The 15,777-nt window shown below is 35.0% G+C and overlaps 1 protein-coding gene across 1 annotated transcript; it reads left to right on the forward strand.

The window, feature by feature from the left end:
* The first annotated feature begins 1,809 nt into the window (after positions 1-1,809).
* Positions 1,810-15,536, forward strand: LOC120261085. The gene is made up of 14 exons (XM_039268764.1): positions 1,810-2,082; positions 2,481-2,643; positions 2,760-3,017; positions 3,544-3,718; positions 4,280-4,341; positions 4,439-4,602; positions 4,677-4,774; positions 5,054-5,112; positions 5,219-5,353; positions 5,490-5,725; positions 5,823-5,982; positions 9,616-9,691; positions 9,790-9,840; positions 14,956-15,536. The coding sequence occupies exons 1-14, from the start codon at positions 2,009-2,011 to the stop codon at positions 15,162-15,164; spliced, it is 1,920 nt and encodes a 639-aa protein (XP_039124698.1). The 5' UTR covers positions 1,810-2,008; the 3' UTR covers positions 15,165-15,536.
* Positions 15,537-15,777: the final 241 nt, after the last annotated feature.

Below are 15,777 nucleotides of genomic sequence, written 5' to 3' on the forward strand. Positions count from 1 at the left end.
GAAATTTTTTTCATGAAATTTCTCTCATTCCACATCGAGCCTTGACTTCCTGGGAGTAACGAGAAATTTTTTTCAGTGAAATTTCTCTCATTCCACCTTGAAGTCTTGACTTCCTTGGGTTACGAGAAATTTTCTATAAATTTCTCTCATTCCACCTTGAAGTCTCGACTTTCTAGGGGTAACGAGAAATTTTTTCATAATTTCTCTAATTCCACCTTTAAGTCTTGACACTCTTGGGGCAAAGAGAAATTTTTCTTAAAAAAAATCAAACCCTTTCTTCAAGCTCACTTTGAGGTCTTTTGACACTCATTGGAGTAAAAAGTGAAATGAAAAGAAGAGTAAAAAAAAATTCCTTGAAGTAAAAAAAAAAAAAATGAAAAGTTCACAAAAAAATCTCTCATCAACACTCATAAAAAAAGAGAAGAGTTGACAAAGAATTCTCTAAGCTCACTTGGAGGTCTTTTGATACCCTTTGGAGTGAAAAGAAGTGCAATGAAAAAAAGTACAAAAACAAAAAAATCTTTTTCTTGAAATGAAAGGAAGAGTATGAAAAATTTCACAGAGAAAAAAAAAATGATGATGGATGAAAAAAAATGAATGAAAATTTTCACAAAATGAAGAAAAAATGTTTCTCGTTAACACTCATTGAAAAAGTTGAGTTGGCAAAGATTTTCCTAAGCTCATTATGAGGTCTCTAAAAAAAATGACTATGATTTCCATTTTAAAAATCAAGTCAAAATTATTAAGTTAATGACCTAACCATGTTAAAGGTCACGACTTAATAAAAAAAAAAAAAAAAAAATCAAATGGTCAAGGCTCAAAAGCATTGAAGAGCTAAGACCTAAATGCATCATATAAACGACAAATGCAACTCTGAAGTTTTAAGGCACCAAGAAGCCAAAGACTTAGGAGTTTCACAAGTCAAGAAGCTGGAGATTTTACAAGCACAAAAAGCCAAAGTCTTCAGCCATAAAAGAAGCAAAAGTGACCATGTAGGCAACTCGTAAATGCAGAGTGGTCCCAGCTTGGACTAAGCTATGTTTCAAGACACAAACCCACATAAAAAAAATCGAGGAGAGCTACTTCCATAAAGCTAAAAGGATCTTCTAACACACTTTCAATATAGGAGCTAAGAGCGCCAGCTAAAAAATAAATTTTGAAGAGCATGATAGAAATAGCTCTTTCTAAAAAATCTCTTGTTAAGCTCTCTTAGTGAATAGCTCTCTTCTTTTGTATTCTTGTCTATGATCATGTATTCCCATGTATCTTTGAAATTAAATATAAAAAAATTATCATGTTTACTTAGTTACTTCTCATTCACACTTGTTTCTTAATCGGAGGTTCCCATGACATTGTCTGGGGTAATTAATTTTAGGGGCTTGCCCCTAATAGGAGTCATGAACTCGCAATCATCTGAAATATAAAAAAAAAATTAAATTTTAATTTGTGATCCATGCTTTTTAACCGGTCAATCCCTAATTAAAGGCCGGGTGGAAAAAAAGGAACCCACAGAGTCATATGTCTTAACCTCTCAACCATTATGATGATGTGAATAAAAAAGAAAACCAATAACAAGATAATAACAAAAAATTGAGAGTATAAAGGGAAAAAAAATTATTTAATTGAGGATGAATACAATATTTTAAATTTAAAAAAAAAAAAAAATTATAAAATAATATTTTTATCTGAAAGCCATTTGGTTCATGTGAAAGCAAACAACTTTTCTGCATATATGACATTATTGTAGAGTTTACATTGGTAATAAATTATAAAAATTCTATAGGGTAGGCATTAACTATTTCAGCGGCTACACGCATTATACACTGCCACTGCGCGACACCTAGCAGCTTTCCCGTCCTCCTTCATGTCCCTGTCGGCTTCTCAGTGCTCCTGAGCTTTATGGTTAAGGCATGGCTCACTGATAGCTGAGGTCTCTTGAGTTTTTGTTCGCTTCTGCTCCATAATCTAGCAAGTATCAAGTAGCAAGGCCTGTTTTAGCTCAATCTCGATGGGAATTCCTTCGTCTCTCGCATCAATGAGAGCTTCTGTTTCTTTCATTATCCTTGTCAGCCTCATCTGCAGGTGTTTGATTTTCTCTGCTCATGATCATTTGGGTGTTTTTTCTTTTCGGTTGATGAACTGAAATGCTTAGTGGCAGCGGAAAGATTATCAATTTGCATCATGTTTCAAGTGGCCATTGCAAAGAGTCTGTTTTTTCTTTAAGAATAAAACGAATTTTCCTTTTTGCGTGTGTGTGTGTGCGCGCGTAAAATTCTGTCTGGGCACTTTCAGTGTTTGCTACTTCTGTTTTTATAAACTTTATAAGAAGAATTGATTATTTCATCTGTAAGAGTTAAATTCTTCAACCTTTTAGTACAATTTCTTGAAGAAGATCATTTTCTTTAGATTTAGTTTGGGTTAACGGAATTAGGTTAAACTTGGTGTAAATCTGATCTTTTGATGCTGCATTAATTTCTCAGGGAGTTATATAAAGTTAAATCAGTGAGTGAAGCAGGGGAGGTTGCAATGTTGCCGCCTAGAGGCTGGAACTCCTATGATTCCTTCTCATGGGTGATTGATGAAGATGCATTTCTATATAATGCTGAAATTTTATCCAGGAGGCTTCTTCAATATGGATATGAGGTACTATTGCAGCCTTTTTTTAATGATTAGTAATTGACTCAGATGCTCATGCTCCTTTGGAAGAACACTCATTAACAATATTAATTTGCGTTTTTTGGTTTCCAAATTTCATGTAGTATGCTGTGGTAGACTATCTTTGGTATAGAAAGAATGTAAATGGGTCTTCAGCAAATGCATATGGCTATGATAACATCGATCCATGGGGAAGGGTCTGTCCTGACCCTGATAGGTGGCCTTCATCCAAAGGTGGTAATGGGTTCAAGGAAGTGGCCCAAATTGTTCACAAGATGGGTTTGAAATTTGGCATCCATGTCATGACAGGAATAAGTGTTCAAGCAGTTGATGCCAACACACCCATCTTAGATGTTGACACTGTATGTTTTCTCTGCTTTAGTTGTAAACTTATCAATGTTGTAATCTTTAGGTTTTGTGGATTTTATCATATTTATGCTGACCTGCATGTCTTATGGCCAAACCTGGATACTGTTGAATTAAAGAGAATCCTCCCAAATTCTTTGTTTGCACTTGGAATGTGATTAATCATTGGACTAGAAATGATATATATATATATATATATATTGTGATATTGGCAACCACAAAAACACATATCCTTTGTTTGCACTTGGAATGTGATTAATCATTGGACTAGAAATGATATATATTGTGATATTGACAAACAGAGAAACACCTATCATTCCTGTTGTTTCTGCAATGTGGTAATTTTCTTGACTTATGGAATTTAATATTAATGATTTATGGAGGCAATTTTATCTGCTCAGCATGCTTTTCTTATTTGGTGATGAATTCCTCATGATGTCTATTGGTGTATGTTATTTCTATGGAGAATCTTTATCTTTTATCATGCTTTCCTTATAATCAATGAAATTCTCCTATGCATAGGGCGGCGCATACAAGAAGGATGGCCGAACATGGCGGGCCAGGGATATAGGGTTGAAAAATATGACATGTAAATGGATGGACAAGGGATTTATGAGTGTTGATACAAGTTTGGCAGCCGGAAGAGCCTTCTTGAGGTCTCTGTACCGCCAGTATGCTCAGTGGGGTGTTGATTTTGGTAATAAACGACGCCTGCATAACTTTTCCCTCTCTATGCACTGATACACGCACACCCTCCACTGAGACCCACATATATAGGTATAATTGAAAATGATTGAAAATCAATAAGAAAGGCACTTCATTCAATGTCTTTGTATGGATTTTATAAGTTTATAGCTATCATTGCAGACAATGAACATGACTTATGTTATAACACTTTATCAAGTGTTCATTAATAATAAATTGCAATAAACAAAATGCGGCGGCGTACTGTACAAGGCTTGCTTTCTAGTAGGTTAAATTTATTAAACTTTATGTATGTGGAGGGGTTTCTTCTCATCTGCGCTGCTGTCCATTAGTAGAACTTCTATTTCAAGGTCTGGTGACGGTCAAATTTCTCTGCTTTACTCCAACATGTGAATTATTCCTCACTTCGAATTCTTTGACACCTACTTGGCAATTAGTAAATATATAGTCTCTTTGATATTAACAGGGTTGTTTTAATATTATAGCGACTTTAAGGACACAGTTAATATAAATTAGCACTCACCTTGTTTTCGTAATTATGCTTCTTGTTCAGTTAAGCTTGATTGCGTCTTTGGTACTGATTTGGATGCCAAACAAATAATTACAGTATCAGAGGTACATCACTAAACCAACTATCTACTTGAGCAATGTTTTGGGTGATCAATATTTTTCAGAAAGCAGATTTCCTCTTACAAAAATATCCCTTCTGCAGCTCTTACAAGAGCTTGACCGCCCAGTGGTACTCTCTTTATCTCCTGGAGAACAAGTAATGCCATCCATGAGTAATGGCATCAGTAATCATGTAAACATGTATAGGATAACTGGTGATGATTGGGATAAGTGGGAAGATGTTGCTGCTCATTTTGATGTCTCAAGGTAGAATATGGTTTTGTGAATCTCCCATTTGTGTTTGGCCTTTTATATTTTTATGCATACCTTTGCCCTTTCAGGACTTTTGCTGCTGCCAATAAAATTGGAGCTGAGGGGTTGAATGGCAGGTCTTGGCCAGATTTAGACATGTTGCCACTTGGATGGCTTACTGATCCAAGTAAGAGAATCTCCTTAGTGACAATGTTCTAAAACCTGTCTTCTGCACTCATTCTTTACCTGCTATATGGTGAACACTGAATAACATGCTGAATTGTAAGGTCTGAAGGATGATTACATTTTAATTTTAGAGATTTTAGTAGTTTAAAGATATCTTATTACTGTATTGAATTGTCTTATATGTTGTTTTATGCTATATTTTCGTACTTTTCTTTTCCTATGAATTTAATTAGACATGAAAATGCTGTCTTTCACTAATTTGGAAGCAAATTTCCTACAGGTGTGCAACAGGGTCCTCATAGGAAATGTTATCTTACATTGGATGAGCAGAGAACACAGGTTTGCTGGACCCTTTCCTTTTAGCAATATCCCTAAAAAATGCTATTTGCATATATATATATATATATATATATATATATTATTGATAATAAAAATCTCTGCATAGATGACACTGTGGTCTATGTCCAAGTCACCTCTCATGTTTGGAGGAGATCTAAGGCATCTTGATGGAAGTACCTTCAATCTCATTACAAATCCTACACTGTTAGAGATAAATCATTACAGCTCAAGCAATATGGAGGTTTTGATCACTAATTCCTTTCTTTGTTCATTATACTACTGTTTGAACTTGGAAAAGGGGTATCTTCTCTATTTGAAGCTTATCAACTGACTAACTTACTATTGTTGCTTTTTTTTATTTTATAAATTTGATACAGTTCCCCTATGTGTTTTCAACAAAAATGCGCAGAAATAGACTTCGTTCTTTACCCCATAGATTTATGAATCTAGTTCATCAGAATAATGCTGAAAACAACATACTCAGCACAAGCAGCTGCGAGGATGACAAGGCAAAGAGGTGGACTATTTCATCATTTGATCGAGACCTAGATCAGATTTGTTGGCTGTTTGACACAAACAGCACTGGTGTCAAGTCTTATTGTCTATACAAAAGGCAAGGATCATTGACATTGTCCTTCATTTACTTTGTTCTGTTCTGTGTATTATCTTATGTGTATATGACCTTGTTTCTCAATGATTACATAATGCAGAGACAAAAAGATAAAATACAAGCAGGAGGAGACAGAAACTTTTCAATTATCGATGAGTTCAACAGCAAACACTTGCTTGGGTATATCTGTGAACAGAAAGCTTTCTGCTTCTGAGATAAGAAGTGTTTCCTTACATCCTTGCGGGAAGACTGTGAATACGGTGGGATGATATAAAAATCGTTCCATTTTTATATCTTGCTCTACTTCTGGTATCTGCATTTATATTTGCTTCTTATAGATCATGATATGTGCCAAAAATATGAAATTATGAACAGGCACAAGCTTACATGCAATCTGAACAACCAATAAAAATTTTATTTATAGGTATCTGGGGCTAGGTGTTTACCCCTAGCAGAATTGTGCTGAGAATATATGACATTATACTTTAGAACCCTTTGGTTCAATAAAGAGTTACTTTTTGAATTTAAGGTATTGGTACTTTCTTGTATAGTGTAGTGAAAGCAGAAAAGATTCTGTGTTTTAGTTAACATATCAGTGAATTAAAAATAGGTTACTTCTTTCTCCCATAGAAAGCATTTGAGGAAGCTTACATCTAATTAATGTGAAGAAATAATCATTTTCTTCTGGCTTAAAAATTGAAGTTATACTTCTAATACGATCCAGAGGATGATTACAGATAGATACAAACTGAAGATCTGATGCTAGTGGCTTTAGTCCTTGAAAATAGATTTTCTTTCTTCCTGTGAAGTATTAGACAGCATTGGAACTTTATCTAACATAGGAGATGCCAAATAGTCTTTACCTGAAAGAATAGCAAACTACTTTTCTTTTATTATCATCCAAATGAATTATTATAGAAGTTAGATATAGAAAGTGGATCCAAATATCTTTTAAGGCACATATTTTTATCATGAGAAATGCCATGCATTTTGATTTTATGGCAATGGTTTTTTAAGTTTCATGTTTATGCTTGTTTATTGAGATTTACAGCCCGTTTGGATTTACTTGTCAAAAAGTGCTTGACTGACTTAGAAGTGTTTATTCCATAAGTGTTTGTACAAAAATTTTCTGTTTGGATGCCAAATGTATAAGTGCTTCTAACAGCAAGTTAAGAGCCACTTCTAATTTTTCTTATATGTGTTTGGGTGAATTTATGTAAAAGTGCTTCTAGACAGTGAGGATCCCTCATGTCTCCACTTCAAATACTCTTGGATTCTCTTTTACATTCTAATAAAGTACTCAATGATTAGTACAAGAAAATATAAAGCATCATATATGTAAATTAGGAAATTTAGAACTTGAAAGTGTACACGAACTTTTCCTTTTGCCTCGGCCCACTCGTCTGATGCTTGGACTGTCTCCTTTAGCGGATCTCATCCAAGGTCTGTTTGCTTTTCAGTAAGTTTTGCCCATAGGTTGAATTCTTTCTTCAAAGCATTCCACTTGTTCTTTAGTTGATTTTGCACATAAGTTGCTTGAATTTGTGAATAATATTTACCCAATATTTTTTTTGGTGAAACATAGATGGGAAATGCTCCTGGCTCTTACCTTCATCCACACTTATCTTAAAAAGTACTTTTGTGATCCTCTCGTCCCATTATGTCTTAACAGTTCTCTCACCATTAGCAAATTGCACATCTAGATTCCAGGTCTTTGTGGTGGTATTCTGTGTGCATGATTATTTGTTGCATAATTGTATAGTCCTTAGGTAAAAGAGAATTAATGCATAAGCATCATGTTTAATTAAATAAAAATGGCAGTACCAACAATAATTAAAATCTCCTGTTTGAACCCCTGACTTATCTTTCAACAATAAAATCAACTTTGATATATAGAAATCATAATGCGAAGATGAAAATCAGACATCAATGTTTAGTTTCAAGCTAATATTGTTGTGCCTTAGTCAATATGAATGCTAAACAGCAAAAGTTTTGAAAGGCTTTATTTAGTATGCAAGTACGTATGAGCTATGCATATGAACTCAATGAATTAAAAAAAAAAAATGGAAAGCTACTAATCTTTTTTCTGAAGAAACAAGAAAGCAACTAATCCTAGTTCACAATGTCATTGGCAGTAAACTATAATGAGAGAATTAACAAATGAAAGCATAATGGCATAATCCTATGATAAGAAGCCTTCAAGAGGTTAGAAGCAACGCTAGATACTTTAGTGTATAGTATGTTGTTGATATTTACAATTTAACTTTTGTGTCTCAACTTTGTTAAACCCCTATTTAACATTTGGCAACATACTCTGTAATTTGTTTTACATAGACTTGATTGATATAGACAAAATCATGTTTGTATTTGAATTTATGGATGTGAACATGTTTATGTTTCTGAAGTTATGAATTTCTTAGTTGTGTGTTTCAAATTTATGTTTTAATTTGTGGAGATTTGAACTAGTTTATGTTTATATTGCTTGGTGTACTTGGATTTGGTGTGCTTGAAAATTTATTATATGACGTAATTACTTAAACTTTAAAAGTCATATTTTCATTTTTTTATTTTGCAATATTTGATTTTTTTATCATACATAATTAGGTATAAATATCAAAATAGTCCTTATATTTTGTGTTTTCTGCCCTTTTAGTCCTAATATAAAATCAGCTCTTTTGGTCTTCGCATTTGCACATTTTCGTCCTTTAGCTGTAAAATTCACCTTTTTGGTCCTCGTATTTGTATATTTTTGGCTTTTTTGGTCCTTCCAGTTCATCAGCGGGAAGGACCAAAAGGGTAGATCCGTCAATTGGAGGGACCAAAAAAACAAAAATGTGCAAATACAAATACGAGGACCAAAAGGCTGATTTTATATTAGAGGGACTAAAAGGGTGGAAAACGCAAAATATAGGAACCATTTTGATATTTTGACTATATAATTAATATATAAATTAATTTTGATAAAATTATTGTCCATGGTTTAACTTCGGTTCAACCTAGTTGAACTCCTCGATCCCAAACCCTTGACTTTCTTTGGGTCAAAGCCCGAGCCGGTTTTAAAAGCCTTGGTAAAACCTCATATTAAACCCATGTGGAGAAATGAGATGGGGGACCTTTCTTCAGCTGGGACGGGAGAGAAGAAGAAAGTTAGGTATGTTTGATGGATATATATGAGAGGGACAAAAGGTAAAAACTTATTTTCCTAAGGGTACTTTTGGTCCAAAAGAACTAGCTCGAGTGGTTTTTTTAAGCCCTAGAATTGCTTTTTCAGAAGCACCAAAATATCCACATTTGGTCCAAAAGATTGTGTTTTCCACTGGTTCTGTTTTTCCTTAATAAGTGAATCCAAATATCATCATTTGGACCTAAAAGTGCTTTACTTATAAATAAAGCACTTTTGGGCTGAAAAGAAAAAGGTGAATCCTATAGCGCCCTGACTAGTCCTTACAGTAAATGCTGAAAACTTTTCTTTTTGCTCTTACTTTGGATTTGGCTGATTGACATGTATTTCAGACTTGGATACTCACCTTTAATTGAGCAGTATAGAAAAACATTGTTAAACATATTGGAATATCATGGAGACTGCTTGGCTTTTGTGGGTTGATATTGTCATTCTTTTAATGCACAATTTCTATGGATGCCTCTTCATAGATATTTTGTTGGTCCTTAATTTGTATATTTGCAGCCTTTTCTTTTTATTTATCATGGATGATCCACTTCTATTTTCAGAAATGTCATGGCAATGAACATAATAGCAATGACTTAAAATTTATCATTCCTAAGGTTCTAATCTGACAATTTTGGTTATGATTTTTTTAAATTTCAAGGTTTACTAAGCATTGTTTTTTCTGTTCACACAAATGAGTTTGAAACTAACATTAATTGAGCTGCAGAGGTGGGGGTTAAATAATGATGGAACACTTGTGGATCTTATTTCTGGTTTGTGTGCAGTTATTGTCCCAAAGAAAGGTAATTCTTAGATATTAGTTGCAGTTGTGCTGCACATGCATGTCTATTATCTGTTGCTGAGCTTAAAGGTAGAGGAACTGACTCAGTTATTGATACAGTCAATGTGGATGCTGGTAATATTCGTTCTTGGATTGCAACTGGAAGAAGAGGTCAGTGCAATTTTTGAGATATTACCTCATTTTTGTAGTGGACCTAGTCTTCCTAAAATTGCATTTTGGTTATTGATTTCATTTGAAAAGGGTTCAATTCTACAAGCAGTAATATTCTAAATATATAAGTTTAACTCAACGATGATGCATCCATATCAAAACTTCTTGGTTTTAAAAATTTTAGTTTTTATTCATAGTGCAGTTTCAGTATCCAAATAAGTGATGGTTTGGTCTTTTTTGTTTGATGGGAAAGATCTTGTATTTGATGTTTCAAAACATGTTTATGCTTCAATGGAACTTTCATTATTTATATGTTATTTTAGAGTCCTCACCAATGGCATAGTTTGTGTAAGATTGATGTTAAAAGAAAATCCAATTCTTGTTATTTGTACTGCTGCTTTGCAATATCCTTGTAATACTGAAAAATGCTTTGATGTGATTTTAAGTTCTCTAGGCTAATTTCTTCGATTATTCAAATGTGATGTAATCATACACAGACCCTCCTTTTCTCTGTTTGACTGTCACATTAGTATATTACTTCTCATCTCACTGTTGATTCATAGAAAAGCAAAAAACCACTTTGAAGCTTATGTGTTAGCATTGTTGCAGTCATTTTATTGGATTTTTAGATCACCGTGCCCCTCTTTTTTTTTTTAAATTCTCCTTATATAATAAGCTGAAAGGCACTTCTATTACATCCAAAAACCATAGACTGTTCAGTCACAACTTTGCATTTCCAAAAGTAGTTAGATATTGGGACACCAAAATAGATGCATTCAAGCATGAAATCATCATTGTTGATGTAACTGAATGAATTCCCTAGTATATATTAATTAAATCTATTCTATGATTTGTTTAACCTTTAGGAGTTGAATAATGGAGATTGATGACTTGAAAGCAAATTGATGGAATTCATTTAATGGAAATCTTACAATGTGTGCTAAATTTCTAGAGATGTGTTCTTAAAGTTTACTTGTTGCATTAAATACACTGGGTAGATAGCTGATGCACATGTCCCACCATTGCTAGACCCCCATCAATTCCACAACAGTACAAGACACAGATATGCAAGGGGCGTACCAGTAGTATGATAAATTGGACCATCCAAATTTTGACTAGTTCTACCAATGCAATAATAGGAAACCTGCTCCAATTTTTCCCAGCCATCAGCCGCTATGCCCTCTGACCTCCATCTTGAAGTGCAGCAATAGCTATATGATTTATTGTGAGGACAAATTCACTCCTCCCTCTTGATGTTATCCATAATTAGGGCTATTGTGTTATGCTAGCCCAAGTCTAACTGATAGCCTGACAGTATTCCACTTGAGCTTGTGAGTTTCAACTTTTGAATTGAGTTTGGGGAAAATATAGTAGAGAATGAATATCCTTGCCTAAAGCATGAGCTAGTTATGTGCAGTATTTTGAGAATCTTAATAAAGAGGTTAATGTAACTTCATAAATCCTACTTTAATCTTAAATCTCCCACTCAACATTTACCATCACATAAAACTTAATAGCTTTTCACAGTTTTAGGGTTGTTTAGTTCAAAAGTGCTGGGTTTTAGCTTAACTTGTATAGCTTTCATTAGATTATTAAAATTGTTGAGTTCTTAATTTTCTTACACCATGATCATTGACAAAAAGTATATCTTTTGGTTTGAAATTTTATATGCGTCTCATTTTATTCATAGATATATTCTTCATTTCCCTCTTCTTTGTGAGTATCCTCTTCAGGCTGTTATGTTTTGTTTGATTTTATTACTCTTTTCACTTCTTACGACTATTCTATGCAGTTTAACTACTGCTTGGATCTGCTCATTCTACCATTTTTGCTGATACTATAAATTATATTCTTTATGCTTGCCATTATTTTGATGCATTGGCACATCATTTCACATGAACATGATCTGCGAGTTTTCCCATAACATTTCCTTTTATGGTAAATTAATTTTTTTAATATATTGTCTGAAGCATATCCATAAGCATTAGTTTAATGAGATTTTGATGGGAATTTGTAATGATCATATCTTTGTTTATAAATTTATGCCTATATTTTAATTCTCCATTGGTTCTCTTGCATATCCATATGTAGACATCTGATATTTCTAATAATTACTGTGTAACTACAGGCTTTCTGAGTCAAGTTGTTGGTAGGGTAATATCATGTACGATCTATCTGCACTAAGGACTTATCCACAATCCAACTCATTTCTAGGAGTTACTAAATTTGCCATCCTCTGTGACTCAAGTTTTGTGTAGATTTATATTATATATGGCAAAATAAAAGCTTTATAGCATTTCTTGCTTCATTATTTCTAAGTTCACATCCCCTTTGGATACCCTCAGATCTAGCATTACTCTTTTTTGCGTCTTCTATAAGTTATCTACTGCAAAATCGCCTCTCTTTTGGGTTTCTGTCATTTCATTCACATTATTTATATTAGGGCATGTCTTTTTTGTTTAGATGAGTAAAGTATATATAGTTATGTCTTGAACTGGCCCTCAGCTTAGTTCTTGTAAACACATTCATACAGAGATCTTAATGATATCAATTAATGAGTTCACTGAACGATCAGTCTAATTAGCATATATTAGAACATGATCTTATTAACATGGATGCTTTGATCCAATAGCCCCTGTTGGTTAATCTTGTGCATTTTGCTTATAAACTATATTGTTTTGGATAGATTGCACAGTATACATGACGAATTTGGACCGAAGTTTTGTCACTATATTCATTTGTTGCATATCAAAAATTTGTCCAAGTATTTTCAATAACTATGAAGTGCATGATTCATTTTCCTATATTGATAAATATCAAGGCAAAACAAATGGTCAATAAATTGTTATGTCTCTGTCACAAAATATAAGATGTTTACGGAAATATTTCACCAGCATTCAAGAGTTCTCTGAGCTGGATCTGGAAGTCTGATTGATAAATTCACCCCAGCTCAATGTCAAATAAACTGTAGTGATACAACGACATGGTTGTTTCATATGAGGAAAGACTTCCATGAAGTCCATTGCTTGTGTTCATATTCTAGTTAGATGATTTAATTCTTTCCACAAAGCTAGCAATTATAACTATTGGACTAGATCTTCTTGTGACAGCTAAGTGATTTGGATATGACAGTAACACTGAGAGATTATCCGACGAGTGACTGAAGGAAAGTGCTGAACATGCTTGCGGAATGGATACAGTAATCTAGTGGTTGACTTGAATCCACATATGATCATGTGAATATAAGCAAGTTTTATGATAATTCTTCACTAATGGCATCATCATATGAAAATATAGAGACTTTATTTGGCATTGCCTTCATAAAGCAGAGAAGTTGAAAATTTATCCATTAGGTTGACTATATCCTTCATTCTATTAATAAATAATAAATGAATGAACTTGTTTTTTTTTTCTTATTTTTATTATGGTTATAACAAACCATACTAACTGTCATGGATGTGACTGGCGCCCTCAGTGGCCCACGCGGCATTTGGCTATCTCCCAATAGCAAGTTAGTCTCCAGAGGTTAGTTAGGCAAATTGGCCGCCGTTAACACAGTGCAAGCATGCAAAAGAGTGAGCAAACAAGTAAAGAGAGACCAAGTATAAGAGAGAAATGATAACCCTCTCTGTTGAATGAGGAAAATGTTCTACAACCAAGGTCAAGACTCTCATAATCAAGATTTTTCACTGAGTGCTACATGGGGGTTAGGGAACTTTTTTATGGTTTATCCCAAACACAAGGCACGACTAGGATGACTCACATCCGGGGGCTCACAAAAAGTCAACGGTCACAGTAACACTGGAGATGACATTATTCATCCATCCTTATCCCCTCGTTTACTGCAGCTCCAGCCTTACTGTGCATCTGCCTGGCCAGGCGCCGGCTTGTCATGCCCATATGTGCATCTGTCCTAGCCATGTGCACGCGCACCTCGGCCATCACCTATCGGCCTCAGTCGTGCGTGTGCATCTCGGTCACGGGGCTGCCTCCCTAGCCCATGCACCTGTCTAGCGTGGCCATGTGCTTGTCAGCCTTGGTCATGCGGGTGATTGCTTGCATATGTCCATGATCAGGTGCCTGTCAGCCTTTGTCCCCGTGTGCGCCACTAAGTCTTGGTCCTTGGCTGCACGGGACGCCACTCTCACTCACTCGGCCAAGTGCCCATGGCCATGCACTTGTTACTCACTGCCTAGTCCGCATGGCTGTAAGCTTGCAAGCTGCCTGCCTGCCTGTCTCGCTCGCTTGATCAAGCTGCCATAGTTGGGCACAGATTCACCCCCGCCCAAGTCATCCAACCAGTCTTGGTTACTTGGGCACAAAATAAGGATCATGACCAGCCATAAGAGCTACAGCCCTTACACTAAACATGTTGAATAAAATGTTTTGAAATTTATGGCTATTTTGTCCAAAGAGCCATCTTGTATCAACATTGTCATTATGTAGGATTGATTCTCATGTATCATCATATAGCGAAATATGTTTAATCAAAAAGTAATTGTCTGATACAAGGTCGATATGTTAATTCTATAGGAATTAAATAGGGTTACCACTGTATTATTTAGTACTGCCCAAAGCAATCAAATTTGATTGCTTATCAATTAAATTTTCAAGTTCAACTAATCCTTTGTCTAATTTCAAGAACAGGAATCCTGAGTTAAATGTGTGTTTAATTTGTCTGTCATTATAGAAAATACAGTCCATATTATCTATGGCTTCCAACCCAAACTTGTGTTGTGATTTAGTATTTTTGATCTTATTGGTTATTGTTTTTCTGCATGTATCTTTCTGTCTATTCTTTTTTTTTTTTAAAACCTTTTTTATGAGTTTTCTAAATAATGATTGGGTTGTGCCATACATTTGACAGAGTATGGAATAATGATGTATTTGGTGAATCAAATACATGTTCTTGTAATGAACCATCTTATCATTTCAATTAGTTGATAACATTTGAAATATTTTTCTCAGATATTTTATTCTGCCATCTTTGTAGAATAAGTATGAGTTATTTAATTTATCCTGCTCTTCATCCGTATAATGTATAGCAAGATGCAAATTCGATAGGGCAATGGATTGTTTCCTTCTAGAATGAAACTGGCATTTTCTTTTGTGCAGGAGAAATATATCTTGCCTTCTTCAACTTGTATAATCAAAGAAATCGGATATCTGCAAAGGTAGAGGATTTTGCCGAAGTTCTTAAAGGCAATTTCTCGAGCAATTGTTCTTATGATGGCGAAGAAATTTGGACCGGAAAACAATTCCACATGTTAAGTGGCACAGTATCAAATAAAAAGAGGGAAGCGTTTCATTTGTCTGTGCTCTAGCTTCTCTTTTAAGTCACATCGCTGGCCGCTGCTCTCCCTCCTCTCATGCGGCATGAGACCCCGGCCGCGCTCCCTTTTCTCATGCCGCAAGAGAGGGAAGTGGCGGCTCGGGAGCGGGATGCAGGAGAGATGAAAGCGGCACCGGGAGCGGGTGTGCAGGAAAGAGGGAAGCGGCGGGCGGGGAGCAAGCGAGGGTGTTGGAGAGAGGGGTGTGGCTGTTGTGGGACTCGTGCCGCAAGAGAGGAAAGCGGTGGCCGGGAACAGAGTGCAGGAGAGAGGGAAGCGGCACCGGGAGCGGGGGTGCAAGAGAGAAAGAAGACGAGAGAGAGAGAGAGTGATAGAGAGAGAGAGAGAGAGGCAAAGTTTTCTTTTTGCGTTTTTATTTTTATTTTTATTTTTTATTTTTAATTTTTAAAAATTAAAAATAAAGAAAAGCAGTCATGTCACCAACCACATCAATCGTGTGGCTGGTTCGTGTGGTTGCTTCGCTCTATATAGCATTACTCTTTTTTTAACTGGAGGCCTTTCTATTATTTGTTTTTGGAAAAAAAATTGATTCTTGGCCTAATGTCTGTCATGTTTATGTTTGAGTAGCTGATGTGGTGTTTAAATA

Source organism: Dioscorea cayenensis, chromosome 5 (assembly GCF_009730915.1).
Source record: "Dioscorea cayenensis subsp. rotundata cultivar TDr96_F1 chromosome 5, TDr96_F1_v2_PseudoChromosome.rev07_lg8_w22 25.fasta, whole genome shotgun sequence".
NCBI classification, from domain to species: domain Eukaryota; kingdom Viridiplantae; phylum Streptophyta; class Magnoliopsida; order Dioscoreales; family Dioscoreaceae; genus Dioscorea; species Dioscorea cayenensis.

Excerpts from the sequence above, each read along its gene's own strand:
- LOC120261085 (XM_039268764.1), top strand. The coding sequence starts at position 2,009 with ATGGGAATTCCTTCGTCTCTCGCATCAATGAGAGCTTCTGTTTCTTTC. Across the intron at positions 4,603-4,676 it reads GCTCATTTTGATGTCTCAAG|GACTTTTGCTGCTGCCAATA; the intron begins GTAGAATATGGT and ends TTGCCCTTTCAG. Across the intron at positions 9,841-14,955 it reads GATTGCAACTGGAAGAAGAG|GAGAAATATATCTTGCCTTC; the intron begins GTCAGTGCAATT and ends TCTTTTGTGCAG.